Source organism: Solenopsis invicta, chromosome 4 (assembly GCF_016802725.1).
Source record: "Solenopsis invicta isolate M01_SB chromosome 4, UNIL_Sinv_3.0, whole genome shotgun sequence".
NCBI lineage: Eukaryota > Metazoa > Arthropoda > Insecta > Hymenoptera > Formicidae > Solenopsis > Solenopsis invicta.
This window is the reverse complement of record NC_052667.1, coordinates 17045858-17065270: the sequence shown is the minus strand read 5'-3', so window position 1 is coordinate 17065270 and position 19413 is coordinate 17045858. Positions and strand designations below refer to the sequence as shown.

The 19413-nt window shown below is 33.6% G+C and overlaps 1 protein-coding gene across 1 annotated transcript in view; it reads right to left on the bottom strand.

Moving 5' to 3' along the window:
• LOC105199278 (putative U5 small nuclear ribonucleoprotein 200 kDa helicase) overlaps positions 1–19413 on the bottom strand; it is a 48473-nt gene that overhangs the window by 20185 nt on the left and 8875 nt on the right. Inside the window, exons 3-4 of the mRNA XM_026140413.2 lie at positions 13027–13546; positions 11924–12170 (exon numbers count right to left, since the gene is read on the bottom strand). Coding sequence (XP_025996198.1) covers positions 11924–12170; positions 13027–13546 — 767 coding nt within the window. The remainder of the gene's footprint in view (positions 1–11923; positions 12171–13026; positions 13547–19413) is intronic.

Here is a 19413-nt window from a genome sequence, read left to right as displayed (position 1 = left end):
ATTTTTATTTATAAAAATTATTCATAATCATATTGCAAGCGCTGTAACTTTTCACGAGCTTATGTGAGAGGTGACACAATTTATCATTTACAATGTTGTAAAATATGAGCCCAAAACATGCGCCAATACCATAGCATCTCACTATTGTATGAATTCTTTATTCATAATAATTATTATTATCAGAAGCGGATCTCTCAGGAGTCGCAACTCTTCACGAACTAGTGTGTGGAGACATAATGCATAATTTAAAATATTTTGGGGGCTCAAAACTCGTGGCAGTATCACAGCATCTCATTATCGTGTGCATTTTTTATTCATAATAATTAATTATTAATAAATTTTTTATTAATAATAATTTATCATTATTATCAGAAGCGGATCAGGGGCCGCAACTCTTCAAAAACTAGTGTGTGGCGACACAATGCATGTAAAAAATATTTTTGGGGCCCAAAACTCGCAGCAGTGTCACAATATCTCATTAACGTGTAAATTTTTTATTTATAATAATTAATTATTATCAGAAACAAGTCAGGAGCCGCAACTCTTCACGAACTAGTGTGTAATAACACAATGCATGATTTAAAATATTTTTGGGCCCCAAAACTCGCGACAGTGTTACAGCATCTCCCTATCGTGTGGATTTTTTATTCATAATAATTATTTATACTTATTAAAAGTGCGCTAGCTGTCACAACTCTTCACGAGCTTGTGTAGGGATGTAATTCGTCATTTAAAACTTTTGTGCAGCCCAACTCGTGCCAGAACTGTAGCATCTCACTATTGTACATTTCTTATACATTAGATATTTATTTACTTCGGCTCATTTTTACATGCCAAAAAGGGACTTGGTTTACAATGAATTCCTTACCACACGCATCCATCCATAACCCATACTTTTGCCTCGCAACCGCTGCTTACCTACCCCACTATTTACATCCTTATTACCTAATATTTACAGTTCTATTACCCTACTACATACATTACATGTCTTTATCTACTCAAAAATTTACATTGTACTTTATTTACATTTTCATATGTGTTCGGGGTCGTGATATCCGCCGAACATAAGCTAACTGCGGTGTGTGTGAGAAGGGAGAGTAAAGAGCGAGAACGCAATATTAGTAAAAAAAAGTAACTTTTATTAATCAAAATTAAAAAAAAACAAGAGGTAAAACAAGATATGAATACAATTATGAGATGCGTGGCGCAATGCTTGCTGACCGAGCACGAACACACACAGGGAAGACTCGAGCCTTGGTTCTTATATACACGTGTAAGCGCGAATCTCTTGTTTAAAACGCTCCGAGCTGCAAATTATTGCCGTATATGGTAATGTTTCTAGACCATTACCATATTTGGCAATGTCCTGTGACCAAATCGATGGCTCTTTTGTCTCACACGCGTCATCTAAACGATGCTCCAAATAAATGTAATTATTTATCGCAATACAGAATTAATGAATTTCATGTAGATAAACTGGAGCAGTATCTTATATAATATACCTATCATCATTTCGCTTTATCCTACTCTGTGTTACCCATTTCTTTACATTCTCCCTTACCTTTACCTCTATTCTTACATATGTACGCTTACGCCAATGTTTACCCTACTTTTACCTGATCTTATACCTCTACCTCTCATATTGCCCCGTTCTGTTCAACTCCTCTTCCTCCTCCTTATTAATGTCTATTTTCTTTCTTAATTTCTCCTCCTGTTCTTTTATTTCTTTCCTCTTTTTTCACTTTCTTTCTCTTAATCCATATCCTTCCTAAAATACTTTCTTTAATCCTATCAAGGTCATCTTCCTATATTTTTTTCATAATCTCGTCTTTTCCCTTGCCTAATTCCGCCTAATCCTCTTTCAGTTCCTGACAATTCCCTATGTAGTTCTCCATATTATCCCAACCTTCTTCGCAGAACATGCATTTCCTTTCCTCTTCTCCTAATATCTATTTGCCTCTTCCATATTCCCACATCTCAGATTTATTAGTGCCCTGATACCCTCTCCTCTTTTTATCTTGTTTAAACTTTCTATTTCTAGATACCTAGGTCCGGATTCCCCACTCTTTAACCCTATTTTTCTGTATTTCTTGTTGTATCTTGACTCTAAAATCCTACTCTCCTCTTCTTGCTTCTGTATATCCCTTTCTCTCTCAATTATCTCCAATTCCATCTCTCCTCCCTCCCCCTCCCATGCCTCTACCGCGCTCACTTCCCAACCACTTCTATTGTAATATTTTTCCCTCTCTCTGTTATATAAATCCTTCCTTCCTTTCCTCTCTTTCTCCATCCAGCACGTCTTGACTAAATTATCCGCTACCCCGTTTTTAATCCTATCCTCATATCTTTTGGCCCTTATTCCCCACCCTATACGCAGTTTTTCCATTCCCAGTTCCCTGGTTACAATGTACCTTGGTATGGAAAAATCTAATTCAAAGAGCCATCTAACATAGTCTCACATTATTTTCTCCAACGCTTCTTTTTCTGCTCAACCCCATATTTCCGCTCCATACGCCATCACACTCTAAACTAGGTACCTAAACAAAGTCCACCTCCTTCTGAAATCATTTCTGTCTAACCTCTCTCCTAACCCCCATACCTTGTTTGCTGCTAACCTTCTTTTCCTACTCAATTCCTTTATATGATCTTTATAGTTCCCCTTCCTGTTAAACGTAAATCCTAAGTACTTAAACGTGTTTACCTCCTCTATTTCTTTGTTTTCCCATTTCCACACTTCTTTCTTTTCCTATTAAATAACAATACCTTTGTTTTCTCCGCATTTAATGCTCTCTCTAATTTCCTTTCTCTTAAAGCACCTTTTAAATGTTCCCATCATATCCTGCAAAGCTTCCCTATTATTCGCAACTAAAACTATATCATCTGCGTATATCAGGTTCCATATCCTCTCTTCGCCAATTTTCACCCCTCCTACCTCCTCTCTCTTAACCTATCCTCTACTTCCATCACATATATATTAAAAAGAAGTAAACTCATTACACAGTCTTACCCTGTCTTACGCCCTTCTTCGTGTAGAAGTTCTCTGTTGTTCCATACCTCGTCTGTCATACCTCACTGTCGTCTCCGTCATCTCGTACGTCTTTTCTATACTTCTTATCATCTTCTCCTCCGTGCCATTTCTTTTCATTATTTTCCATAACATCTCCCTATCATTGTCAAAAACCGCCTTCAAATCTGCAAAAAAAGGCATATATCTTTCTTCCCTTTCCTCCCTCGCTTATTTCTCTTTGGACCATGTGGCTGAGAACAAATATGTTGTCTATAGTCAATCTCCCTCTCCTAAATCCTGCCTGACCTTCTGACAACAACTTCCTCCTTTCTACTTCCTCTTCTAATCTGTTCCTTGCTATATCTGCATACACCTTGTACGCCGTTCATAGTAACGAGATGCCCCTATAGTTTTCCAATTTCTCTTTATCTCCTCTTTTACATAAAGGTACTATAATGCTCCTCCTCCATTCTTCTGGCATCTCTTCCTCTTTCCATACTTGTTGTATCAGCCTTATTACTTTTTCTCTCAAGAATCTTCCTGCATACTTCCACGCTTCCATTGAGATTCCATCTATCCCCGCGGCTTTCTTCTTCTTCATCCTTCCAATTGCTTTGCTTATTTCTTCTCTACCTAACTCCTCCTCTGTGAAATCTTCTTGCAACTCCTCTCTCTCTCCTTCTCCTTCGTTTCCCTTATTTCTTCTCCTTCCAAAAGTTTCAAAAAATACCTTCTCCATTCTTCCTTGCTTCTATTATTTTCTTTCCAGACTTTTTTTCTTCTCTTTTTTATTTATACAGGGTGTCCTATTTTAAATAATCCAGCCAAATATCTCAAAAACTAAATCTAGTAGACAAAAATGTTTCAGACAAAAGTTGTATGATTTCAAAGGAGACATAAGATAGTGTTATTAATTTGACCTTGAATAGTTGCTTGAAAATCACGGGAAGGTCACCTTCAATTTTTTAAATAAAACTGCATATTATTTATGACATATTCTTGTAACTTATCTCAAGACCTTTTCAAAACACTACAAAAAAGTTGAGTACTTTCCGAGTTGTAAGGCTTGAAAGCTACGGTGTACTGTAACTTTCAAGCGTCACAACTTGAAAAGTGCTTAACAAAAATAAACTTTCTTGTAGTGTTTTGGAAAACTCAAAATAAGCTACAAAATAAGCTACAAAAATATGCAATAAAAGATACAATATTACAGTATCACTAGTTCCCTAATTAAAAAGTATCGGTATTTCCCTAAGATTCTATATTTTTTATTGCATTTTCTTGTAGTCGATTTCAAAAGGTTTCTAAAACCCTATAAATAAGTTCATTTTCGTTAAAAACTTTCCGAGTTATGACGCTTGAAAGTTACAGTATACCGTAGCTTTCAAGCCTCACAACTCAAAAAGTACACAACAAAAATAAACTTTCTTGTAGTGTTTTGGAAAATTCTCAAAATAAGCTACAAAAACATGCAATAAAAAATAGGCAATTTCATTAAAAAAAATTGAAAGTGACCTTGATGTGACCTTCAAGCAACTATTCAAGATCAAATTAATAACACCATCCTATGTCCCCGTCAAAATCATACAACTTTTGTCTGAAACATTTTTGTCTATTGGGTTTAGTTTTCGAGATATTTGGCTAGATCATTTAAAATAAGACACCCTGTATATCTCCATACGTCTGCTTCCTTTTTCAATCTTTCCAATTTTTCTTCTTCCTCTCTTTTTTCCTTTACCTTTTCCTGCAAAAATTCTTTGTACCTTCCTCTTTCCAGCATATACTTCTCTCTTTCCATCTTCCCTGACTTCCATCTCTTATGCATCCTTTTTATTTCTCTTTTTTTCTTGTACAGCTCCTGTCCCACCAGTCTTTGTACCCTAACTCCTTTTTTCGCCATCTTACTTTCCTTTTAACCATTGCGCTATTAACTATGTTTTTAATTTCCTGCCATCTTCCTTCCACCGTGACTTGTACCTCCACTCCTTCTTCCTCTCTTTCCTCCATTGCCTTATTGAAACTCTCAATCGCTTCTCTATTCCATACTATTATTTCCGCTTACGTCTCTTCTTCCTCTCTCTTCCTCCGGATGTTCCTCTTCTTCTGCTTCTCCTATCCCTTCAAAGCTCCAAACACAGAAGCATGTGATCTGAGTCCACCCTTTCTTCTACCTTAAAATTAATTACATCTTCACGCATTCTTTCATTAACCATTACGTAATCTATCACGGTACTACTTCTTGGTCCTACATACGTAAATTCTCCTTCCCAATCTCCCTCCGTTGCCCCGTTCAAAATACACTACCCTTTCTCCTGTATCCATTCTATGAAATTCTCTGTCCCATTCCTTGTTTTTTTTTGTCCTTACTGCATCTTACCATTCCCTCCTCCTCACCTCCTATCCCCATTTCTCCTATCCTCAAATTGAAATCCCCTCCTAAGACTAGTTTTGCCTCTTCTACCTCCTTTAGAAATTCGTCTAGACCTTCCCTTAATTTCTTCTCCTCTTTATTGTAAATCGGTACAATATATACCTTTCCCTTTTTCAACCTTACCTCTAACAAAATCATTCATTCTACCTCCATCCATTCCCCATCCTTTTTTTTCTCAATTACAAAACCCCCCTTAGACCTTCCCTTATTCTTAACCTTCCTCGCATAACTGCATCACCACTCATGAGTTTTTGGCACTTCCCTTTAAATTTTTCCAATCCTTTTCCTCTAACCATACCTCACTGAGACTTATAAAATCAAAGCCTCTTATAAATTTTCAAAAATCTTTGTCCTTGTTGTTTACCCCTGCTACATTCCAAAACAAAATCCTTCCTTTCCTTTTTCCTCTGTTTCCTTTTCTTTTTTTATTTCTGGCTTTCTCCTTTTGTGCCTCCCTAAACCCACTCTCCCCCCCCCCTTTTTCCTCCTCCTTGTTCCCTTCTTAGCTTAACCAAAATTCTGTCTTCTCAAGCTATCCTCCCTCCTCCTCTTGTTTTCCTACTCGCTCCCTATTTCTGCCCAATCTATCCATTCCCCCTATTCTCACCCTTCCTCTTCCCACTTTTACGATTTTCCCGTTATCCCTCTGTTTTTTTGCCTATCTATTTATCTTCTCTTGTATCTTCCTATCCTCCCAGCTTAAATCGTTTGCAATGAAAATTGATCCCCCCTTTAGGCTGTTTTAATTTTTCATTACTTTTTCCTTTTGTTCGCTGCTACCTAATTTTACTACAATTACCTTGCCACTTACCGTATAATCCTCTACCTTACACTCTACCCCTATTTTATCTCTAATCCATTCGCTTAACCACGTGCATCCTTTATTTTTATCCTCTTCCATCTTCTTCCCTGATAGCCATGCATGTTTTGCAAAATCAGGCAACTTAATGCTGAGCATAAATTTTCGACTACGTTGCTGTGTATTTGCTAAAACACGTAACGCATAATCCTACATATTCAACAACATGAGAGCAGATTTGAGACATTTTATGTCAGCAGATTCAAAGCAAACGGAAAGCAACTGTTGCTTATTCTGTTGCCAACAAAATACCTTCTATTCGTAAAAAACATTTTGCTTTATCAATCATTTTCAACAACATAAAACGTGACGATAATAAAAAAAAAAATAATACTGCTGTGCTTTTGTCGTGTATTTGTTAAAAACATTAAATATATTAATTATTGTCTTGTAGCCAAATAAAATGTCAAAAATGATTTGTGTGTGTTCGCGCGCGTGTGCGTATGTGATTGTGTGTTTGCGCGAGCGTGTGTAATGTAATAAATAAACAGGAGTAAATTAATTATTTACTTGGCTATCAGATCAGATTGAAATGGATTTAACAAGTGAGTGCTGGCGTCACCGCTAGGTGGCCACGCCGCGGGAGATTTTCTCGTGAGTCGAGTGCGGCCACAGGCGTTATATCTAGGTGCCACCGCGGCGGACACCCCAGCTCATACTTCCGTAAGCTTTCAGGACTTGCTTGTTGTAAGCTCGAGATGAATACTCGCTCTCATTCTTTTCAAACGTGACGTGTGTGTGGAACATTGGTCCACATAAAATTTTATATTTTTATATGTAAATAACAATTTGTATTGTTATTTAATCTTGTACATAAATTAAATATTTAATTTAAATTTAATTCTTTTTAACGAAAAGGATACAAGAAATACTTTTTTGTAAACTGAACATTTATTACGTTTACATTAATGTATTCTGTTTTAATAAATCTATCTGGATTCCGATCTTATTTTCAATCGGCTTTAATACCGTATTTTTGGTGTAAAAATCTCGATCGATTCGGATTACTTTTTTTAAATTGGTTTTATCGCACATTTTTGGCAGAGTGGTGACAAGTCAGTAGGAAAAAGAATTAACTTATTTATTTTTTATATATTTGAAAAAAAGTACAAAACATATATTTAACCGTTTCGACATGTTGAATTTTTGCTGAAATTTATGACTCAGCACATGTTGTTGGTAACTTGCTCTTATGTTGCTCTTTATGTATAGCGATAAACCGTTGACAGCAAATACGCAGCATATTGGCAGCAAAACATGCTGAATTCATATGATGTCAAACCAAAGGCAAATGAGGCACACACCTTGTTCTAAATTTGCTGAAAACTAATGCCCTTTGTTTTCGGCAACATTACAGCAACAACACAAACAGGTGGCTATCAGGGTTCGTTTCCTCGATCCCCCTTATTATTATATTCCATTGTCTCCCTTTCCTATCTTTCTCTGACATCCATCTCTTTATTTTGTCCACTTCTTTATCGCTTAGCCCTGAGCTAGCCCTACTGTATTGTGAAAATCTACTCGTTACGCTTCTATCGTCTCCCATTTCGCTCATCCCTGCACCTTCTTCTCTCACGCCTTCCCTCTCTAAAGCTTCTAACCTCTCTTCCATTTTTTCCAGTCTCTCTTTCCACTTTTTTTTTATTTTAAATTCCTCCAAATATTCTCTCATCGCCTTTCTTTCTTCCTTCATTGCACTCAATTCCCTGCCTATCTGTTCCCCGAATTCCCTCCTTTCTCTTTTGCAACTACTATGTTCATCTTTTTCTGTCGACAGCCTAAAAGTTACCTTTTTCCCTCCTTCCTTATCCTCTACTAACTTTCTCTGCTTATTATCTCCCTTTGTCTTCCCTACACCTCCTACACCTGACCCTCCTGCACCGCTCGCGCTTCTCGTCGACATAACCTTCGTTTTCTCGTCCCGGTAAATTTCTCTTCACAGCTCAATTCTCCCTCTACCCTGCCTTCTCCCTCCATTCACCCTGCTTTCTTGCTTTCCTCCCTTACCCCTTACCTACAATTTCGCACTTTATACGCCTGTTACACACACGCTCTTACACTCCGTACACGTCCACTCTCACTCGCCACACGTAAATCCTTGTACATTTCTTATTATAATTACTTATAATTATTGGATTTTAATTGTCAGAACTATTCACTGAACCTATCTAGACTTCAAAACTTCACGGATTTTTAATCTCCCACCGTTAAAGATTCAAGATACGGTGAGATGCTATTTGACATTGTCGGAAGTTAGCATCTCATTTCTTAAAACCGCGATTTTTATAATAAATTTGACCAAACTGTTGTTAAAACTTATCAAGAACTATGCAACTATGCTGGATGCTAATTAATACGCAGTTTAAACGTGAGATGCTCACACGTGAGATGCTAACGTCACACACTCGATGCTGCAGAGATTCAAACCCGGTCCGCCGCGGAGAGAAAAATGTAACGCTAGCACTTAGCCTTCTCAGCCACAACGCTTTCTTGGATACTGCTTCAAGATTGTAGTACTTAAAATACAAACATCACAATGTTAAACAATTGCAATCTTCGTAAAAAGTAAGGCCCATTCACCCTAACCCTTTTAAACTTTTAATATAATTGTTCCCCTCTTTCGAATGAACTATGACTCATCTCATTTGGAATTTTACAGTTCTTACCCACTCCTTGTAAGTACTTCAAGTATTATATCGTTTGAAAGGATCTTCTTTTTATTCATTCATATAAGTTACTTCTTAATCAATTTTTATATGTAATCCGAAACAATTAAAAACTCTCCCTCAAAAACCGTCATTGCAATCTATGAAGTCAAAATTCCATATTGCTGGTAAAAGATTAACTCTTAAACATATCACTGGATCTGAGAGACCGTGTACAAAATTTCAATCGCTTGTGTAAAAAGGGAACAAAATAGAAAGTTCGGGTTAAAAAAAGTTTCCCCCAGAAAAAAATCTCCCCTATTAAAATATTGAGTAGCTTCAGAGCTGAACTAGAATTCAAACGGTACAGAAGTAAATTTTTATGACATCATATTCGCCTTGGTGTATAATTATACTTTTTAAAAAAAATAACAATGCCATAATTTTTTTTTAAGTATCACTCTTTAGTACGCTGTATTATAAGGTCCTTAAAAGTGTTTTATTGCGAAAATATAATGTAATTCAAAAAAATGGATTTTACAAATCTTTATTTTCGTTTAATAATTTCTCCTTAATATTTTCATAATAAAATTCGCCAATGCTGTTTATTCAGTCACATTTCTGAGATTCTAAATTTTCATTTAAAAAATTAGAAAAAAAAAAGATTAATTGGAACCAAAGTTATGACTTCTCAAAATTGTATGGGTCTCTCAAACCATGTGGTGTTTAAGGATTAAAGTAAATATTTTAATATAACTTTGTTATATAAAGGGTGTCTAAGCACTAGGGAACTTACCGTTTTAAGAATATAGAGAAAATGAAAAAGGGCAAAAAAGTTTTATATCATTTTGCGATACTCGCTATAATTATCGAGTTATAAAATGAAACGTCTGAGCCAATCAATGTACAGTGATGCCACGCCTTTGCGTCTAGCTCGTAGGCAACGGCGCGCAACAGAAAAAATGACGCGTTTTTGTCTAAATTGGCACGACGCAACGGTCTAAATTCCGCACCGCATGTATATACACTGCAAAAATCAAATGTGCTATTTATCAAATGTGTAAAAAAAAGCTTTAGTTAAAATAACACATTTGATTTTTGCAGTGTATGTGCACGCGGTGCGACAAATTCGGACCGTCGTAAGTAGTCCAAAATCAGAAAACACTATTCAAAATAGTCTACAAGTTGTATTTCTTAACCTATTTAAAAAAATTTTTTTAGAAATACTCAAAAATAAATTTAAAAAAACTGTCGGAGCCAATTTTAAAATTTCTTTGTAAAACTATTTAAATAAGTAAATGAACAATTACTATTTTATCATTGAATTATTTTTTACCTAGTTATAAACTACTTAAACCTCACTATAAAAATACTATCATATTACAAAAAAAAATAATTTAATGAACATTTAACTTAATTTTTATAAACAAATTATTGTAACAAATTATAGATTCCGCGGTTATTCACAGAAATCATTAATTTATCAACTTAATTCAATCAAAATTAGTATTGTTGTCTGTGTGTAAAATTTTGTAAATCGTTCCCGTGATAAAAACCATTTTTTTTCAATGGCTGTTCATTGATATCGCTGAATTAACTGCACAATCTCATTATCAACTTCTTCTTCAGACTTTTTCTATTGTTGTCTTACGGAACCAATGTAAAAATCAAAAAACACAAGTAATTTGTGAATTAAATCTTGATTTGTAACCAGTCAAAAATTTACATACCCAAAAATATTCTCGACTGGTCGTAAATTAGGATTTAATTCACAAATTACTTGTATCTTCTGATCCTTACATAACTTCCTTAAGACAACAATGGAAAAAACCTAAAATAGAAATTGATAATAAGATTATGCAGTTAATTCAGCGATATCAATAAACAGCCACTAAAAACAATTCTTATTACAGGAATGATTAACAAAATTTTACGCGCGCGCGCGCACGCACGCACGCACGTATGTGCTTCATACAAGTGTAAGAGGGTTTGGAGTCAAATAATACTGGAGAAGTAACAAACCCCGGAGCCCTTCATTACACATACATATTTTTCTATTGGATTTTAATAATAACAAGTTTACATTGTTGACACAATTTCATGTTGTAAAATTTATAATTTAATAATATTTGAATTAAATATAGAAAAGTAATGATTTATCTTAAAATCAATATTTATTTGATTATTTATAACAATAGAAATAGTTATTTTACAATTAAACTTTATAGGTCACTATTCTACGTAATTTTAAGTGAATTAGGTTGATAAATTATTTCTGTGAAAAACCGCAGAATCCATAATTTGTCACAATAATTTGTTTATAAAAATTAAGTTAAATGTTTATTAAGTTATTTTTTTTTTGTAATGTGAAAGTATTTATTTTTATCGATAGTGAGGTTGTTAAAGTAGTTCATAGCTAGATAAAAAATAATTTAATAGAAAAGTAGTAATTGATCATTTATTTAAATAGTTTTGCATTAACAAAGAAACTCCAAAATCTGCTCAGACAGTTCTCTTTAGAATTTATTTCCAAGTAATTAAAAAAAAAAATTCTAAAATCGGTCAAGAAATACGACCTGTAGACTATTTTAAACAGTTTTCTGATTTTGGACCACTGTACGTCGCGCCGTGCCAATTCAGACAACGTCACCTTTCCTGCTTCGTGCCGTTGCCCACTAGACGCAATGGCGCGGCGTCACCGCACATTGACTTAGACGTTTTATTTTATAACTCAATAATTATAGCGAATATCGCAGAATAGTATAAGACTTTTTTGTCCCTTTTCATCTCCTCTATGTTCTCAAAGGTAGGTTCCCTAGTTCTTAGACACCTTGTATATTGGATTAAAACAAAAATTCGTAATGGCACATACATGCTTGATCTATTAAATGTATAAATATCTAAATATAAATCTTATTTAAAGTTTATTTAAAAAAAACTATACGAACTTTTGTTTTAGGCTAATACAATGCTTTTCTTACCTGTATGTCTATACTTTTTAAGTTGTTTAATAAAGTCGAAGCAATCATAGCCTAATAAAAGTACAAGCTGATTCTCGCATTCACGATCATCCGCGGCATCTTTCAAAACAGCTAGTACTTCGGCAGCTCTCGCTTGCGACACCATGGCATCGTCATATATCCTACTTAATCTTCTTTGTAACCAATATGCATCTATGTCTAATGGATGTAATGGTTTTTCTTTCTTCATTTCTTCTGTTCCGCCCAGCTAAAAGATACATATCAGTTCATAAAAATACTTCAAATAAATTACTGACAATTATAAAAGGATTATTAGTAAAATAAAAAAATATCTTTTAATTTTTATAAGTTTTTCCGTCACTTTTTAGAAAAATTCTTCGACTAAAACCTAAACAAAACACTTAATAAAAACAAAAAAAAACCTACTACAATTTTATATTAATTAAAAACATGACAACAAATGACAAAATAAAATAAAAACTAACATTTATTATATTTTAAAGCACTTTTAATAAAAAAAAAATACTTAACTTTAATAAAATCTTTATAGTGTTTTCAAAATGCTTGTTAACATCAAAGTGTTAAACTGCTTGTGACATTACATACTCCAGCTTCAGTTCATAACTGTAGTTCAAATATCGACAAACAATTGACACAATTTTCATGGCTAATTGTAATTGTAAAAATTCACATAAAAAATACTATTAAGTACCAAGATCTGCTGCTGACTGATGACACTTTCTCATTTTTAGATTGACAAATTTATCGGTCTTAATTTCACTTATTGTAAATAAATATGATTATTTTTATTAGCAGAAAACAATTTTATCAATATTTTAATGAAAAAAATCTTTTAACAATTTGTTTATTTATGACCTTATGATTTTAAAGTATAATTACCTTAATTTTTTTAATTATAAATTTTCAGGTTTTAAAAGTTTTGAATTTTGAGAACTTCGAGAATTTTAAGACCTTACAAAATTTCAAATTCGAGTTTTAAGAACATAACAATTAGATTTCGACCCATACAAAAATAAAGCTTAAAAAACTATTAATTATAATTATCAAAAATCTTAATAAAAATAATACAGCAAAATACTCACATTTTCCGCATGAATAGCTCTGTCGTCATTAGCTTCTTCACCTTCATCCCCCTCGTCATCATTTTCTCGAACTTCTCCATATACATCCTCATCATCTTCCTCACTACTCTCCTCAAATTGTACATTGATTCCATATGTTTCGTCGATATTATCACCGTTTGTCGTACCCTTCTCGTCACTGCCAAAATCTGTGATCTTTTTACCAAGATTTACAAGCAGTGCAAATCTTTCCTCTGCTAATGAACCAAGTAAAGATTCTGTTTCTTTTTTCTTTTCTTTCTCTTTAGTTCGGTCATTTTTTAAAACAAGTAGTACTTCATCAGCTGCACCACAAAGAATATCGCGTGGTTGATCGCCCAAAGCTTCTTGTATAAAACTGAGCAATACCTCATAAGTTTGACGCGTCTCTTGTGTTTTTGGACGATAGGTAATACCAACCATTTCATCCACACCTTCGGATAACAATGTTGCTCCTTTCATACGTGTAAAATCATACTGCGCTTCATCGCGTTTCTGTCGTCTATAAAATACCAAAAATATTAACTTTGTATAAATTCCAATAAAACTATAAAAATCCAGGACTTGTAAGGTCAAATCGAATCTTTGATAGCATATTTGAAATCAAATTGAATCTCTCTAATCAGGGCTAGATTAAGGACTCACAACTGTTTCTCGAGTTTGAAAAGTAGTCAAAATGTGATAAGAATTTGTAAGAAAACTATTGGGCTAATTGATATTTCTTTTTTTTATTTTAAAGATGAACTTTAAGGAGTATAAAAGATATAAACTAAAAAATAATTAAAGACATGGCGGCTGCGTCCAGTGGCATAGAATGTGTTCTTTTTTATCGGTGGGCATGATAACTACCTCACCATTCGTCCAATTAACTTTATTTTTACGTATATACGTATTCTAAATTAGATTCACTATCGTACTAAGAGAGCTTTTTTGATTAAATTTAATCATTTTTGAATATCAATAAAAAATAACCTTTTCTTTTTGTAAAAATTACAACTTTTCTTTAAAAATTGTAATCATTTGCGTAATGTTTTTTTTTCTTAAATTCCTTTCGTCATACAAAAATTGATTCCAAAAAATAATAAAAAATAAAATTTTGTTTCAGATAAGTATTACGGAGTTGAATCATACCCACCAATAAAAAAAAAAACACGCCATTGGACGCAACCGCTATGTCTTTAATTATTTTTTAGTTTATTTATACGTTTTATGCTCCTTAAGAGTCCACCTTTAAAATAAAAAAAAAATAAAATCAATTAGCTTAATAGTTTTCTTACAATTTCTCATCACATTTTGACTACGTTTCAAGCTCGAGTAACAGTTGTGAGCCCTTAAGACTCATGCCGCCCCTAGAGATCTCTATTAAATCATTGCCGCCTTTATTCAAGCCTCAAGTGTAACTTAAACTAATCAAATTTTATATTCTGCAGATGCTGCTTTCTTCTTACATTATTTTATGTAAAAGATTGCAAGGATTAATTATAATTATAAATGTTAAAATATTAAAACATGTAGACCACCTATAAATAAAACTATGTAATTTAAATTTTCAATTTTTTTAGTTTTATTAAACTATTTTAATATAGTACTTTAATATTTTAATATATAATATAATAACATGTTGCAAATGTCAGGTTTGACCCAAAGTTAATATAAATTTTATTTTATTTAAAAAATTTTAGTTGATTGCGTCAGCCACTACAAGATAAGTTTAAAAAAAATTGTTTTACAAAATGCCGCCCTTCTAAATTTGCCGTCCCTGGACAATAGCCTAAATTAAGCTTGATAGCTAATCCGGCCGTCTCTAATTTGCATATAAGTCAAAATCAAATTTTCCCTTTACATTATACACTAATTTAAATGTGATAAAATTTTTTAATAACATTGCAAATCCATTTTAACAAATAAGAAAATTAATCGCAAGAATTTTAAAAAACAATTGCAAAAAAGTAAAGTGCTAAGTAAAAATTTATAATAAATACCAAACAATAAGTGTAAAAGTATTCATAAATGTTCAATGAACACATATACAATGTTACTATTGAAGTGATACTTTAATACATGTCATTACTTCCATTGCTCTTTCGGCAAACAAATATCAGTGTTCTCGTATAAGCGCTGGGCCTATATGTGTATCACTGTATTAGTGTGACGATGCTATATAATTTTCATAGCTCACATGGAAATAATTGTAGACAGGAAAAAAATTAATTAAAAAAATTAAAATAGTAAACATAATCAGTGTACGTTGCATTAACATAGTTTTGTAAAAACAAAAAGATAAAATGCTTGGTTCATCGCTGTATCACAGTAAATTAGTGAGATTGAGATTAGTACAACGGTACATATCACGGCAACTGTACTTATTCATTCTCGCCTTAAGAATGTTGCAGATATCTTTTTTTACCAATTAAAAACAATTAACTTTTGCGCACGCCATTTTTTTAATTGTATTTACAGATTTATCCTTCCTCAATTAAAGTATATACATTAATGTACCTCATAGGGCTCATAATAATCGACTTTATGCCGACAATGTTAAATTTATATCTTTCTTATATAAATTTTAATCCAACACGGCTTCTAAGCTATCAACGGGTGCTAATATTTTTTTCATACAATTATTTCACAATCTTTTTCTCTAAAATAAAATTACTGTGTGGTGGAAATTAAATACAAAAACAACGTAGAGTTTCCAAAATTTGGCTTAGAAGTCTAACATAAAAGATTTACTTGCCTAACAATTTATGCATTCAACGAAGATAAATCATGGTAAATAAAGCAGTTATTGTAGAACACAGTAGATGACAGATCTAGCGTTAAATGACGCTAAAGTCGAAGAACAAGGATAGTTGAGTGCGTTGGACAAAGATCAGTAGCCTATTCGCCTGGCCTTAGCGCTAATCCGTTTACCCTTTCCCCTGTGCGCGACCACGTGCCGCTCGACTCTCGTTCGAAAAAAAGGATGTCTGTAACAGCGATGTCGAGTGAGTTCGAGTGTCACTTTAACATCGCATTAAGAGGAATAACGCTAAATAACGCGAGAACTTCCTCGACGTCGGTACTGCAGATTATTTTTCGAGCAAGACCAGGTTATCGCACTTTTTCCAACGCACAGATCTGTCTTTGTTCTTCAATTATACCGCCATCTGCAAAAAGATCTATCAACTATTGTTGAACACCATTACTGCTCTGTTTATAACAGTTCAGGGTCGCTGAGCAAAATATGCATACGGTAAAAGATAAAAGCACATTAAGATATCTTTCTTGTTCGGCATTCAGTCGTAATTTCACACGGTCAGTGTTATTCATGCGTGTTTTCTAAAGGGTGCTCTACTCTCATTTTGTACGTACGAGCTACACAACTTCTGTATTAAAGTAAAGTTAATCTCAGGTGACGGCTATACAAGTGAATTTTTAATGATTTATTAACTTTTTGTTCAATTTTCTTGTAAAATTTATCAAAACACCTTTTCTTTTTACGCATATTTCAATTCTATAAAAAGTTTGTGATTCTGTAATGCCAATTCAAAGATATTTAGATGCTGTCTAAATATCGGTAATTCGCGGTACTTTAGTATCCTTTTAAGCGCCGCGCTCAGATGGATCATATGTTAACACTTTCAAAATCTTCAATAAAAATTGTATTAAACAAAACTAAAAATAAATAAATATAAATATAATCTAGAAGATTATAAGCAAAAAGTCAAAAAATTTCAGAAGCAACTTTTATGTTAAATATATGCAATTACAAAAATTAGATATAATCTGAGCGTTCGTCTCTTACGAGAGCAATGAAAGATTAGGAAAGTATAATGTATTTCAAATTTTATTTTAAATTGTATAAAATTAGGACACAAATAACTTATGAAATGTTAAAATAAATTCATAAAAATGTTTATTATCTATTGTGTAAGTATTTGAATAACTTCTAATAAAATTTTATAATATTTATAACATTAAAAATAATAAAAGTTTAAAAAATCGACAAGCAGGCACAAGAATTGATACCCATTGACATATTAGTTGCACTGAAAACTTTTTAGAAAAGACAAATGTTATACGCATAAAATTTTTCTACATTATAATTTTTTTAATTTCAAGATCATCACCTTTTTTACATAATACGATTTTCTTATTATGCATATAAAATCATAAAAACAAAATTATTAAAAAATCAATAGTTTATTTTACACTTTATACTTTATTCTGATATATTTTAACACAAATATAAAATATCTTGTAAACTATTAACCCTCCATTGCTCTCATATGAGGCGGATGCTCAGGTCACATCTAATTTTTTTAATTGCATAAACGTGGCATAAAATTTGACTATAAAACCGTTTAACTTTTCACTTACAACCTTCCAGATTATATTTGTATGATTATATTTGTTTTCTCAATTTTGTTTCGTAAAATTTTTATTAAATGCTTTGAAGCTGTTAACGTGTGATGCATCTGAGCACCGCGCTCATGGCAAGAGCAAATACGTTGTACAGTTAACAAAACTCGCGCTGTTGCCAAACCTCATTTATTGTGATAGCTAGATCAATGAATCGGTCGATATCTTCTGTTTTTACAAGACTTTGTTGATACAAAGATAAAGTTAGATATTAATTTGATTTATCAAGTATAATAATTGTTTATTAATGTCTCCAAAACGAGTATAGGCAGAGAAGAACCTGAGAGCGGCCACGCTAGCCTTTTTCTTATAACGCTAAAATTTCCGGCGCATTAACGACGCACATCCATTCTAGTCGGAATATAAACTAAAATTACATCCATTTTGTGACTTTGTCAATAAAAATGGTTCAAGTCTGTGCTAAAATCATGTAGTGAAGGTAATTTTAGTTCAGATTCCGACCAGAATGGATTTGCATCGTTAGTGCGCCGGGGAATTTTAGCGTTATAAGAAAAAAGCCGGCGTGGCCGCTCTCAGGTTCCTCTCTGGTATAGGTTATATAGTAACCTATGTGGCAACGCTGCTCTAATACAGGTGAGAGATGCCGTGGGGAACGGACGTATCTGTACAGAGCGACACACCTGTATAGTTATATATACCCATTATAAGATCTCAACAGGCAAAGCAGTGGTTTGAGTTGTGAGGTGATAAGAGATAAAGCAATTGGGCTAAAAAGGCCTCTTTTATAAAATGAGTCATATTCTCCCGATCGGACGGGGGAATGGAAGCGAAATGCCAAAGAAGGATCAAGCTAAAGAGAGTAATAGAGAAAGAGGAAAGAGAATAATGGATATACGAGGTGTATTCAAAAAATACCGGGAATTTTCGTTTTTTGAAAAAAATATTTATTTATTCGTCTACATTAATGTTGTCGCCTTCAAAATAGTCACCATTAGATATTATGCACTTATGCCAGCGCTTCTTCCAATCCCCGAAACACTTCTCAAACTCGATCTTTGGGATAGCCTTTAGCTCTTTCAGCGATGCGCTTTTAATGTCATCTATGCTTGTAAAACGACGGCCCTTTAAGATTCTCTTTATTTTTGGAAATAGGAAAAAGTCACACGGAGCCATGTCTGGCGAATATGGAGGCTGGGGCATCATTACAGTATTGTTTTTGGCCAAAAATTCACGAACAAGCAATGAAGTGTGAGCAGGTGCATTATCGTGGTGCAAAAGCCATGAATTGTTTTTCCATTGATATGCCAATTGATATGCCAACATCATTAGCGACTTCTCTGATTGTGATTCGGCGATTGTTCATAACCATTTCTTTCACTTTTTCGACGTTTTCATCGGTTCTTGATGTGCTGGGGCGTCCTTGGCGTTCGTCATCTTCAACGTCTTCACGGCCATCTTGGAAACAATTATACCACTCGTAAACTCTTGTTTTACTCATAGCAGACTCACCATAGGCCTTTGTTAACATTTCACACACTTTGTTACACTTTATGTTATTTTTTACGCAAAATTTGATACAAATTCTTTGATCCATTTTTTTTCAGAAACGAAAATCGCCGAGCTCATAAAAACACGTGTAACCTTAGCGGCTGCCACAGACAAAGTAAACAATGAATACAGCTCAACATTTCAGCATACTTCAGGGGCATGTACACCAACATAAACAAAAAAAAAATTTGACTGTCGGACTCTCCAAACCCGCGAAATTTAAAAATTCCCGTTACTTTTTGAACACACCTCGTACAGGAGGTTACGAGTATAAAAAAAAAAAAAGAATCTTGGAATTGGAAAAGGTACTGGAGAGGACAAAGGATATCTTGGAGGAAGAGATAGACCTAGAAATCATGGACGTGAATAACCAGGAACAAAGGGCAGATAGCAAAATTCAGCCGTTAACTACACAGGCAGAGACAGAATGCGTAGCAGGTAACAACGACCAACCGT